Genomic DNA, 13,191 nt, shown 5'->3' on the forward strand with positions numbered 1-13,191 from the left:
ACTGTCATGTGAGATATGATCATTAAATACGGTAAGTACACTGTAATCCCATTTGGCATATGTTCTGCCTGCAGACACATTTTATTTAAGCATCGCTTATTCAATTGCTCATTACATATATATGAATGCAGTTGCATGCTACTTACTGTATGAGGTCATGTTAACTGCGGCCAGTGCTAACAACGTTTGTCGCCATTAGAGTCAAACTTAATAGCCATCAGTTGCTAACAACAAATCATTAGCATGGAAGTCTCTGTTAACATCTACTGTGGTTAGCATGACCACATCTGCTGAAATTAACCATGGCCAATATTCTATTTAACACAGTCAGCTAGTAGTTAAATGTGCCATGTCAAATTAACAGTGATCTGTTATGAAAAACAAAGGCATATACATGAGATCCAAAAATAATAAAGAAAATACTGGATGATGTACACCCCTTGGACACTTTATTAGGTACACTTTGCTAGTACTAGGTACCCCCTTTTGCCTTCATAACTGCCTTAATTCTTCATGGCATAGATTCAACAATGTGTTGAAAACAGTCCTCAGAGATGTTGGTCCATATTGACATGATTGTGTCATGTAGTTGTCCATTCAACCAGTCTGTCCTTTCAAATCTGACATCAATAAGGCATTTTTGTCCACACAACTGCCCCTCACTGGATATCTTCTCTTTTTCGGACCGTTCTCTGTAAATCCTAGCGATGGTTGAGTGTGAAGATCCCAGTAGATCAGCAGTTTCTGAAATACTCAGACCACCTGTCTGTCACCAACAACCATGCTACTGCAAGTCCCTTAAATCCCCTTTCGTCCCCAATCTGATGCTCGATTTGAACTTCAGCAAGTTATCTTCACATTGTTTTGTTGTCTAAATGCATTGAGTTGCTGCCATGTGATTGGCTGATTAGCTATTTCTGTTAACAAGCAACTGAACTGGTGTACCTAATAAATTGTATGCGTACACTCATATCTGTAACATGGTTTCTGGAGACCAACTTTGCTTCTGTATGACAAATCTTGAGCATTTGCCACCTATTCACCCTTACTTGATTACAAGCATACAACTAGGGTTGGGATAACTATCCATAGTCTAGCTACTACCTGACGTGTCTTGTCCACCAACTAAATATTTTTAATTCCGCTAGTCGCATAAATCAGATTTTCCTGCAAAGCTTTCAAAAACAGACTCAGGGTAGCCTTACTATATATTTTTCCCCCTGTGGCAATAACTCAAGCTGAACCCAAAACAGGCTAAAATCCACTTGAAGTGTGCCAGCACTCCCTTTACTGAGCAATTATGAATAGATTGCTTACATCTAGAAGTACAACAAACATTGTTTCTATGTAATTAATTGCGATAATGCCTTGTTTTCAACCTGTAATTCAATTTTTATTATATTTTAATGAAAGTCAAATTTCACTGCTGAGTTGTGACCATATCAATTTAATGTCAAGATTAGTCATTGCCAAGTCAACGACTAAAGGTATCCGACCTGTGGGATAATGACATTTTCATTAGTTCAACCCTAGAGCCTTCCAAAACCTTAACAATGGGTTTGAAACCAAGTTTACCTTTTCCCTGTTGGAAGAGCCTACTCTAAATTTGGCACATATGTTCAAACTGATCAGTGCCAAAGCCTTCCATTGGTTTCCCAATCGGAACACAATATATGTTGGTAATGTTTTTCAGCACAGTTTACAGTAAATTATTCCAGTTCATGTCTCATTTGGCAATACTTCCAAGGCTTTTTTCCTCTATCAATGTGATGATTTCTCCCACAACAATAAAAAAACCCAACAGATATTTAAGACATTTCAGATCTAAGGCAGCACTTACTGGCTTGCCAGCAGGCCCAGGAAGTCCTGGAGGTCCTGGAGGTCCTATGATACCCTACAGCAAACAAAACAAAACTGAGCAGTCTGGTGAGGGAACAAACATTATTGCAGGATAACAACTATTTTAAAGTACAGTCTTTGAACTACCTTTGGCCCAGTTTGTCCAATTTCACCAGGAAGACCAATTGGCCCTGCAATACCCTGTAGAGAAAACAAAGACAGAACATCACTGGACACTCTGCAACAAGCCATAAAAATATCCCCACACCTCAAAGTGAAGACGTTATGTCATAAAGATGAATACATTATACCAGACAATCTACTTACAGCCAGTCCAGGAAGACCAGGTCCCTGTGTGGGCAGAAGGGAAATGAGGTTACAAAACTGTGTAACAAGTGGACTCATTCTGTAAAGTATCAATTATTGCCTACAAAAGCCTATTAATAACCACAGCAGTAATTCAGGAATTCTGGTGCACTGCGTCAGAGTAAACAGTGCCTGAGAAGAACAAAGGCTCACGTCTCAATCAGTCCGTGTTTGCTGGTGCTTTTCTTGAAATTAATTATAACCACTAATTAGTAAGAAGCCTTGGTGGAGGCAGAACAGCACTTCCAGTGTGTGTGTTTGTGTGTGAGACAGCTGAATGTACAACCAGACAGGACTTTAGTGATTAACAAAGGACTAAATGAAGGCTGTTGCATTCAACCATGATTTTGGACTTAATGTTTAAAAAAATTGGATGATATGTGAAAAATGTACATACAGCACCACCAAGTGCTAAGAATGTGTGGTACATCTATAGATATGTTTGCCTTTGAGATATATACGTATATATATATATATATATATATATATATATATATATATATATGTGCAAGTGTGTATGTAAACATTTGCACAGTAATGTGCAAATGTTTTAGGCACATTTTATGCATCATAAAAGTACTAAAATTATACAAACCTGATAAATACTAATAACTATATCAAATGTGTGATAATTTCAACTTTAATAATATCAATTAGGTTTTAGGTATCTAAGTCACACCAGAGCACAAATCGCGAGACCTCAAAAACTATTTTATTTACTACTTTACTATTTTAGTTTTCACAGTACTATACATATACAGTGAGGCAAATCAATATTTGATCCACTGTCGATGGATTTGCAAGTTTTCCCACCTACAATGAATGGAGAAGTCTGTAATTTTTATTGTTTACAGACCTTTTTATTATTATATTATATATATTATAATTATAATAATATATTATATTATTATAAAGATATAATATAATATATTACATCATATCCATTATATTATAGATTTTATTTATATATATATATATATATATATATATATATATATATATATTCATTCATCTTCTACCACTTAGTCCAATTAAGGGTCGCGGGGGGCTGGAACCTATCCCAGCAGCCATCGAGCGTGAGGCAGGGTACACCCAGGACAGGATGCCAGTCTGTCCTGGGTGTAACAGTGCTAACCACTAATCCACCGTGCTACCATATATATATATATATATATATATATATATATATATATATATATATATATATATATATATATATATATATATATATATATGAAAACTGGAAAAAACAAAATGGAAACCGAATGTAAAAGGTGAAGATATTAATTATTAACATTTTTTGCTACAGATATGTGCATATTGCTCTTATATACAAATACTGTATTCAATTGTAACCAATGCATAATTAAGATCAACATTTAGATACATTTAAATTATAAAAGCTGTATAATGATCCAGTTATATTCTGTTTATTAGGTAGAAAATAACTTCAGAAGGTAGGCCTTTAGTATTTCATACGAAAGTTGTGGTAGGTGCACTCAGTCCGGAACATAAATCGAATGACAAAAATGGGATTTAAATTAATTGATTTAACTGGTCTTGTTCTGGGAGAGAATCATTGCATATTATGTGTAAAAAAACAAAGAAACAAAAACACCCAGTTTGGTGCATAAGTTTTAACTTGTCTTGAGATTTATGGCATCAACAAGGGGTCAGAATTATACATACACCATTTAGATTATTAATTCAGTGGTATTGAGCTTTTCCGAATGACTTTTAACATGACAAGCCCTCTTCATTTTCGAGATTATGACAGACGACAGCTGGTAGCCTGTCTGTGCCAAAATCCAAAGGGTTTATTTGGCAGCAGCCATTATCTTGATCAAAGTACTCTAGGGCAGTCCAAGGAAGCCAGTGCAGATCCAAAAAAGAAGATTTCCGATTGGTTCATGTCTGAAATGTCTTCTGGAGGGATAATGGTTCATGCTTTTGTTTCTTCTTTAACCTTGTCGTGTTTGGGTCAAACCTATCTGATTTACAGTTTAAACACTCATAAATATTGTGTTTTACATCTGACTGTCTCAAGGCCTCAGGATATCCTCCACTTTGTGCACATGATCACCACTTTTATTGAATTTTGAGTGGTTTAGTCAACTTCGTTGCACCTGTGGTGTTCCCAGGCAAAAATGACCACCATAGGAAATGAATGAGTATCCAGATTGTATTCATCCATCACGTGAGAAAACATCCACACACACACACACACACACACACACACACACACACACACACACACACACACACACACACACACACACACACACACACACACACACACACACACACACACACACACACACACACATGCGCTTATCTGCCGATAGTCCCACATGAACCATCTTCCTGAAGAAACCCATCACTTTCCTGTGCTTTTGTGCCTACCCCCCCATGTGAACCACACCTTCCAGACCACTCGATGTATCATATCTTCACACAGATCACCAAAATATAGCTTTATGTTGCAGGCGACTGACAAGGCAGTTTTCTGTCAAAGAGGCTCTGGACCAGAGTTTAGAACAAGATGAAGAGGGAACTGAAGTTGAACCAGAGATAGAGGGAGATGTCTCAGAAGTGGAAGACAACACTGATTTTGATCCAGACTTTGAGGAGACTGTCCAGTCTACAGATGGAGAAGAAGAGGCACCTGAAGAACAGGCACCCAAGGAGACATTTCAGTCCATGAGTGGAAAGTGGAGACTTGCTCTGGTCTTCATCCCCCCAGAGCAAGAGTGGAAAACATCATAAAGATGATGCCAGGGCCTACATGGTATGCAACATCTCATGTGGGTGACATCCATTCCAGCTTCAAACTCTATTTACCAGAGTCCACCGAGGGAATTAAATTGGAGATGACAAGCCTGGAGGGGAGTCTTGTGTTTGGGGACACATGGACAGAATTAGACCTGGTAGACCTGCAAGCCTACACAGGTTTATTGATTCTAGCAGGAATGTATCACTCAAACAATGAGTCACACAAGTGTCAAATGCCACTCGTGCAAGAATTTGCATGCACTCAAGCACAAGCACGCACACACACACACACACACACTCAAAAAACTGAGTCATTTGTTTGAATGATACACTAAATAAAACTGACTCATTGGATTGGATTCCAGCTAATAAAAATATATGTAGTCCCAACTCAATTAAATTCTTGCATGGATGTGTTTTATTTGAGTTGTGGCTACATATATTTATTAGATGGAAATCCTACACATAACTGAATTGAATACATTCAATCAGCCATTTTTTGAGTGCACAAGGGCGCGTGCACACACACACACATACTCAAAAAACTGATGCATTAGATGACTGCAATTCAATTAGAAACAGGATTTCCATTTAATAAATATGTGTAGCCCCAACTCAAATAAAACGAATCCATGCAAGATAATTTAATATAATTTAGTTGGTGCTATATTTATTTTTATTAGATGGAAATCCTTCCCATACTTGAGTTGAGTTCATCCATTGAGTCATTTGATTGATACACTCAAAAAAAACTGACTCATTGGATTGGATTCCAGCTAATAAAGATATGTAGTCCCAACTCAATTAAATTACATTATCTTGCATGGATGTGTTTTATTTGAGTTGGGGCTACATATATTTATTAGATGGAAATCCTACACATAACTGAATTGAATACATCCAATGAGCCATTTTTTGAGGTGCATAAGTGCACACACACACACACACACACACAGGATTTCATATTGAGGAATTTGGCCTTTGGTTTTCCATTTCTTTTTCAATTACAGGTTCATTTTAGAATATATTTTCAGTGCCTATTTGTATTTTCACTGCAGTTATTCATGAAAATTCAGTAAGGTATATCTTCTATAGTACAACCCCAATTTCAATGAAGTTGGGACATTGTGTAAAATGTAAATAAAACAAAATACAATGATTTGCAAATCCTCTTCGACCTATATTCAATTGAATACACCACAAAGACAAGATATTTAATGTTCAAACCGATAAACTTTATTGTTTTTGTGCAAATATTTGCTCATTTTGAAATGGATGCCTGCAACACATTTCAAAAAAGTTGGGACGGGGCAACAAAAGACTGGGAAAGCTGATCAGTGCTCAAAGAACACCTAACTGGAAACAGGTGTGTCATGATTGGGTATAAAAGGAGCATCCCCAAAAAGCTCAGCCATTCACAAGCAAATGTAGGGTGAGGATCACCACTTTGTGAACAACTGCATGAAAAAATAGTCCAACAGTTTAAGAACAATGTTTCTCAACATTCAATTGCAATTGCAAGGAATTTAGGAATTCCATCTTCTACAGTCAATAATATAATCATAAGATTCAGACAATCTGGAGAACTTTCTACACATAAGCGGCAAGGCCGAAAGCCAACATTGAATACTCGTGACCTTCAATACCTCAGGCAGGACTGCATTAAACCCGACATCATTGTATAAAGGATCTTACCGCGTGGGCTCAGGAACACTTCAGAAAACCATTGTCAGTTAACAAAGTTCATCGCTACATCTACAAGTGCAAGTTAAAACTCTACCATGCAAAGCAAAAGCCATACATCAGCAAGATCCAGAAATGCCGCTGCCTTCTCTGGGCCCAAGCTCATTTGAAATGGACAGACGCAAAGTGGAAAAGTGTGCTGTGGTCAGATGAGTCCATGTTTCAAATTGTTTTTGGAAATCATGGACGTCGTGTCCTCCGGCCAAAAGAGAAAAAAAAAGACCATCTAGATTGTTACCAGTGCAAAGTTCAAAAGCCAGCATCTATGATGGTATGGGGGTGTGTTACACATCTGTGATGGCACCAACAATTCTGAAAGGTAGATCCAGGTTTTAGAGCAACACATGCTGCCATCCAAGCAACGTCTTTTTCAGGGACATCCCTGCTTATTTCAGCAAGACAATGCCAAGCCACATTCTGCACGTTACAACAGCGTGGCTTCGTAGTGAAAGAGTGCAGGTACTAGACTGGCCTGCCTGCAGTCCAGCCCTGTCACCCATTGAAAATGTGGCACATTATGAAGCGCAAAATATGACAACGGAGACCCCGGACTGTTGAACAACTGAAGTTGTACATCAAGCAAGAATGGGAAAGAATTCCACCTACAAAGCTTCAACAATTAGTGTCCTCAGTTCCCTGCTTATTGAGTGTTGTTAGAAGGAAAGGTGATGTAACACAGTGGTAAACATACCGCTGTCCCAGCTTTTTTGAAACGTGTTGCAGGCATCCATTTCAAAATGAGCAAATATTTGCACAAAAACAATAAAGTTTATCAGTTTGAACTTTAAGTATCTTATCTTTGTGGTGTATTCAACTGAATATAGGTTGAAGAGGATTTGCGAATCATTGTGTTCTGTTTTTATTTACATTTTACACAACATCCCAACTTCATTGGAACTGCGGTTGTACATTCCAAATCTAAGGTGGAACTTTACTTGTGTGTACTAAGGTACACCTAAATATCTTTAAAAAAGGAGCAGAGACACTTAGGTGCCTGGTCTTGAGACCCAGGGATGTGAAGAAGGAGAAGCGTTCTCTCCTAGATATTTGAGCTATTCAACAGTGACACAGAGTGTAAGCCCAGATGCTTGACGGAGGATTTTCATTTCCACCACTTGTATCTGTGGCCTTACACAAAGCGCATATCCATAGGTGAGAATGAGACCACAAATTGACTGGTAAATCATGGGTCTAGACTTCTGGCTCAAATCTTTCTTCACTGTGATGATCCAGTACAGCATCTGCAAAACAGCTGATGCAGCCTCAATCAGTCCATTGATCTTATGCTCCAATTTACCCCAACTCGTGAACAAGACCCCAAAATACTTAAATTCCTCTACTTGGGGCAATACCTCTTCCCTGATATAGAGGGGACAATATGCCCTTTTCTGAAAGAGGACCATGGTCACAGATTTGGAGGTGCTGATCCTCATCCTCATCGTTTCACACTCAAACCTGCGCAGGGCATCAGGAAGGTGACTGTTTGATGAAGCCAACAGAACCACATCATCTGCAAAAAGGAGTGATGCAATTCTGAGGTCACTAAACTGGACAACCTACAGTCCCTGACTGTATCTTGAAATCCTGCCCTCAATCATCATGAACAGGATTGGTGACAAGGGGGAGCCCTGGTAGAGTCTAACGCCCACTGGGAACGGGTCTGATATGATACTGAAAATACACACAGCTCCGACTTTGGTTGTATAGAGGTTAAATTGCATATTGCTGTTGTTGTTGTTGTTGTTGTTGGCAGTTTCCTCGCTTGCAAGGATAGTGGGAAGGCCTTTTTTTTTTTTTTTTTTTAGTTTATTTTCTACAAGCCCTCTGGTGGCTGAAAAGTCTGATGCGGGATGCACAAGACCTGTTACACTTGGGCAAATGAACACTTGAGTAGGCTGGGCTTGTGCTGCTGCCCGCTCTTTCTGTCTTTGACGCTTCTGGCGTGAGGCCTCACTTCTTTCTGCCTCAAACTTCAGGCTGGCGGATTTGATCCTGGAACGCCAGCTGAGTCTATCTGTAGCTAGATGCTGCCATGACTGATGCGGAATGCCTGCAAGGGAGAGCTGTTTCTTCAGCTGGTCCTTATAGCACTTTTTGGGGCCCCCTTGGTTTTGTCTCTCTTCCTTGAGCTCGCCAAAGAGAATTAATTTTGGCATGCGTGCATATTGTAATAGTTGTGATATCCCACACTCCCTTAGCAGTCTTACACGACACTGTAGAGCTAGAATTCCAAAGGTAAAAAAGAAGTTAGCAGGCCAAAGCTTTCTTACGTCATGCTTGTTTTTTTTTTTTTGTTTTTTTTTTTACCTATTGAGATATAACACTCCAGTTTGTTTACTCCTTCAAGTCTAGACAGAAGACACATCTGTTCGTTTGAAATTAGTCAGTCTATAATTTTTTTGGATAGGGACTTTTCTGCTTCTGCAAACAACCACAATGGAGTGTAAATAAAATAATCAACATGTGCTTGTAGTGTATATTTTTGGCTTTAATTCAAGGTGTTCAACAAAAAATATGATAAAAAGCCATCAGAAATGGACATTTGTAAATAACATGACAGCATGGTGGCTTAGTGGTCTCATAGCAAAAAAGGTCATGGGATCGATTCCCACTTGTGGCATTTATGTGTGGAGTTTGCAGGTTCTCTCCATGTCGGTTCCATCCAGGTGCTCCAGCTTCCTCCCACATCCAAGGATATGCAGGTTAGGTGGATTGGAAACTTTAAAATTTGCCCATAGGTGTGTGTGAACCAGAGTGAATGTGTTTGTCTGTATTTGGCACTGCGACAGACTGGTGTCCTGACCAGGGTGTACCCCACCTCACGCCCTATGACCTGGGATAGGCTCTAGGCCCCTCCATGACCCTTAATTGGTGTAAGTGGATGAACAATAGTGGGTGAGTGTTTATATATAACATCCCTCCATTTTCATAGCCAAAAGTAATTGGACAAAGTAAATATAAGTAAATATTATTGTTAACATACCACTTCAGACAAGTCGGAGGATAGATACTTGCACACTCGCAGGTCACTGATTTATGTTTTTGACTTAATTTACCTTAATCATTGAGCCATACAAAAAGTGTGATATTCTATGTTACATCTGTCAAGAGTAAGCAGTTCTCAGAATGCAGGACACAAACCACCTCAGCTGGCTCCTTTCAATGCAAAGGAGCAGTGGCTCTACTCCAAGCTCTCCAAGGATGACCAAGCTTCTCACCCTATCTCTAAAGGAGACACCAGCCACCTTCCTGAGGAAGCCCATTTTGGCCGCTTGTACTTGCAATCTAGTTCTTTTGGTCATGACCCAACCCTCATGACCATAGGTGAGAGTATGAATGAAGACTGACCAGTAGATTGAGAGCTTCACCTTTTGATTCAGCTCCCTTTTCATCACAACAGTACAGTATATCCAGTCCCGCCCCTGCTGCACTGATTCTCCAGCCAATCTCACTCTCCATTGTCCCCTCACTCGTGAACAAGACCCCGGGATACTTGAACTCCTTAACTTGGGGCAAGACCGCAGTAGGCAATCCATTGCTTTCATGCTGAGAACCATGGCTTCAGATTTAGAGGTGCTGATCCTCATCCCAGCTGCTTCACACTTGGCTGTGAACCATTCCAGGGAGTACTGGAGGTCACAGGCCAATGAAACCAAAAGGACCACATCATCTGCAAAAAACGGTGATGAGACCTTGAGCCCACCAAACTGGAAACCCTCCTCCCCCTGACTATGCCTCGATATCCTGTCCATGAATATCACAAACAAGATTGATAACAAGGCGCAGCCCTGGTGGAGGCCAACCCCCACTGGAAACAAGTCTGACTTACTGCCGAGCACCCAAACACAGCTCTCGCTTTGTGAGTACAGAGGTTGGATGGCCCTGAGAAGGAACCCCCTCACGCCATACTCTTGCAGAACCTCCCACAGGATCTCCCGGGGTACCCAATCATAGGCCTTTTCCAAGTCCACAAAAACATGTAGACTGGATAGGCATAATCCAAGGCACCCCTGACAATCCTTATGAGAGTAAAGAGCTGGTCAGTTGGTCCACAATCATGACGGAACCTCCATTGTTCCTCTTCAATCAGAGTTTCGACAATCGGCCGAACCCTCCTTTCCAGCACCCTGGAGTAGACTTTATCAGGGAGGGTGAATAGTGTGACTGCCCCTGTAATTGGCACACACTCTCTGGTCCCCCTTTTTAAATATGGGGACCACCACCCCAATTTGCCACTCCAGACCTCAATGCAATATTGAAGAGTCTTATCGTCTTTTTTTATGTTATAAGCAATTTCCACAATAAGGAATTAATGGATTTCCAGACGTTATCTTCCAAAACAAGGGCATCTTATGTGGAAAACAGTTTTCAGCTGTGATGATGAAGCCACACAACAGGTCAGATTTAAAAACTTTATATTTACTCTGTGTGTTGCTTTGTAAGGTTCTAGCTTCTACTGCAACACTGATTAGCTCTTTACACTGGTTACGCACATGCTCCATGCCTTCTTCTTGTTTTTTTTTTTGTGAAAGCATTACAGTGGCACATACAGGCCTGGCATATGTACTATATGTGCGTTTTCAGCCAGTTTCAGCCGTTGCGTGTGGACACAGATATTTCTTGAAACTATCATGTATAGAACATTTTTTTAAAAACAATTTACGTTTCCATGTGGGGTGACTTTATGTCATGTTTTCCTTGTCAAAAGCCATTTTGTGACAGGTGTGACTTGTACACCAGTGTCATTTTTACACCAGAAAGTATGGCTCTCTCTGCACCACTTTGATCACCTGCCAGAGCATAATCAAGTTGGTGTCCTCTGTCTTGTGGCTGCCGTACTGCCTCCTACTGTTTCCTGATAAAAGAGAGTCCCAAAACACCACTACACATACAGTACACACAGATGTTTGAGTCGACAGATGATGCAGACTGTGTACTCTGGATGCTGATCAATATTTCAGTGTGATGTATTTTTTGACACTTCATTTTGAATACTAGTTGTATAAAGCACTGACATACTTTGTGATTTACTGCAATATAAATAATTTGTACTGAATTAATTTAGCTGCTGTTCAATGATAAAGTGCTTACGTACAGGAGGACCAGGCTCACCACTTGGCCCAGGCTGCCCCTGCGGAAACAGAAAATCAATATGTGATCATCAGGGGTTAAAAAAAATATATAATAATAATTTCATATATATGTGTGTGTGTATACCCCATTGTCCTATTACAGGGCCTGGGGCTCTTCATGCAAAATTCTGTGAGAAAAGGGGGTGGGCTGGTGCATGAGCATAGCCAATATCATTTACACTGGAATGTCAATTTAAAAAAAAAACAAGTCTAATTTCATCATAAATAACAAAGCTAACACAAATAACTGACCTGATTGTGTCCACTTTTTTGTCATTTTTTTCATTCATTAAATGTATTCCATGTAATCAAATTTAATTTCAGGTGGACATTTCATTAACTTTCTTCAAAAAGGGGCTTGACAGAAGGGGGTGGGGGTGCCCTCCAACAGGAAATACAGTGTGTGTGTGTTTGTATGTGTGTCAGTGTGCATATATATATATATATATATATATATATATATATATATATATATATATATATATATATATATATATATATATATATATATATATATATATATATATATATATATATTAGTGTTGAGTCTCAAGTCTCTATTTCTTTCACTTATCATTAAAGAATTCATTGCCATCTGGTGGTGAGATATCAGATTGCATTATGCCAATGCTCATGATTTTGTTTCCTTTCACTTTTTTGTTTCATTGGCATACTTTTGCCTTCTGTTGTGATAATATGTATGATTTTCCATTTCACAAAAATGAGGGTTCTCAATCTTGTCAGAGTGCACTGGCAACTAGAATGAGTGTATACGGGCTCAACTACTGATCGATTCCTCATCTTTTTCCTACAGTGTTCTAACCATGCTGCAAAATGTAAAAGATAGAGTTAAGTATGTCCATTTTGGGTTCCCGTATTAACATGGTGCATTCATTTCTGCAGGTAATTAATTAGAATTAATTACCTGTAATTTCATTTGCATATACACTCATGAAAAGATGGGTATGAATATTACTGTATATTCCATTTATGCTGTTAAACACAACTAACTCATACACACTGCTTCTTTAATGTTTTTATTGCTTTTGAAAGAAAATCTTGAAAACAAGTCTTTCGTCTCATGTAAAGTTGCATAGGACATGAGCTATAGACATTTGTTGTCCAAATGAATGTCTTGAATATACTGACCCCCACCAAAGTCTTACTTCAAAAATCTACCAAACCGAGCATCATAATGTTAAAGACTGAAAAGAGATTTTCAGTTTGAGGTTTAAACAAATACTTGCCTTTGGACCAAGTCTCCCAATGGGACCTCGATCACCCTTAGCACCAATCAAACCCTGAATACAAACACAAAGAGATTAGACAAATGTCAAAA

The 13,191-nt window shown here is 39.1% G+C and overlaps 1 protein-coding gene across 1 annotated transcript in view; it reads right to left on the minus strand.

Moving 5' to 3' along the window:
• The window catches only part of col9a2 (procollagen, type IX, alpha 2), a 55,528-nt gene that overhangs the window by 14,571 nt on the left and 27,766 nt on the right, over positions 1-13,191 (minus strand). Inside the window, exons 7-11 of the mRNA XM_034160350.1 lie at positions 13,100-13,153; positions 11,816-11,851; positions 2,167-2,190; positions 1,987-2,040; positions 1,841-1,894 (exon numbers count right to left, since the gene is read on the minus strand). Of these exons, the coding sequence (XP_034016241.1) occupies positions 1,841-1,894; positions 1,987-2,040; positions 2,167-2,190; positions 11,816-11,851; positions 13,100-13,153 (222 nt within the window). The remainder of the gene's footprint in view (positions 1-1,840; positions 1,895-1,986; positions 2,041-2,166; positions 2,191-11,815; positions 11,852-13,099; positions 13,154-13,191) is intronic.

This window comes from Thalassophryne amazonica, chromosome 20, assembly GCF_902500255.1.
Source record: "Thalassophryne amazonica chromosome 20, fThaAma1.1, whole genome shotgun sequence".
NCBI classification, from domain to species: Eukaryota; Metazoa; Chordata; class Actinopteri; order Batrachoidiformes; family Batrachoididae; genus Thalassophryne; species Thalassophryne amazonica.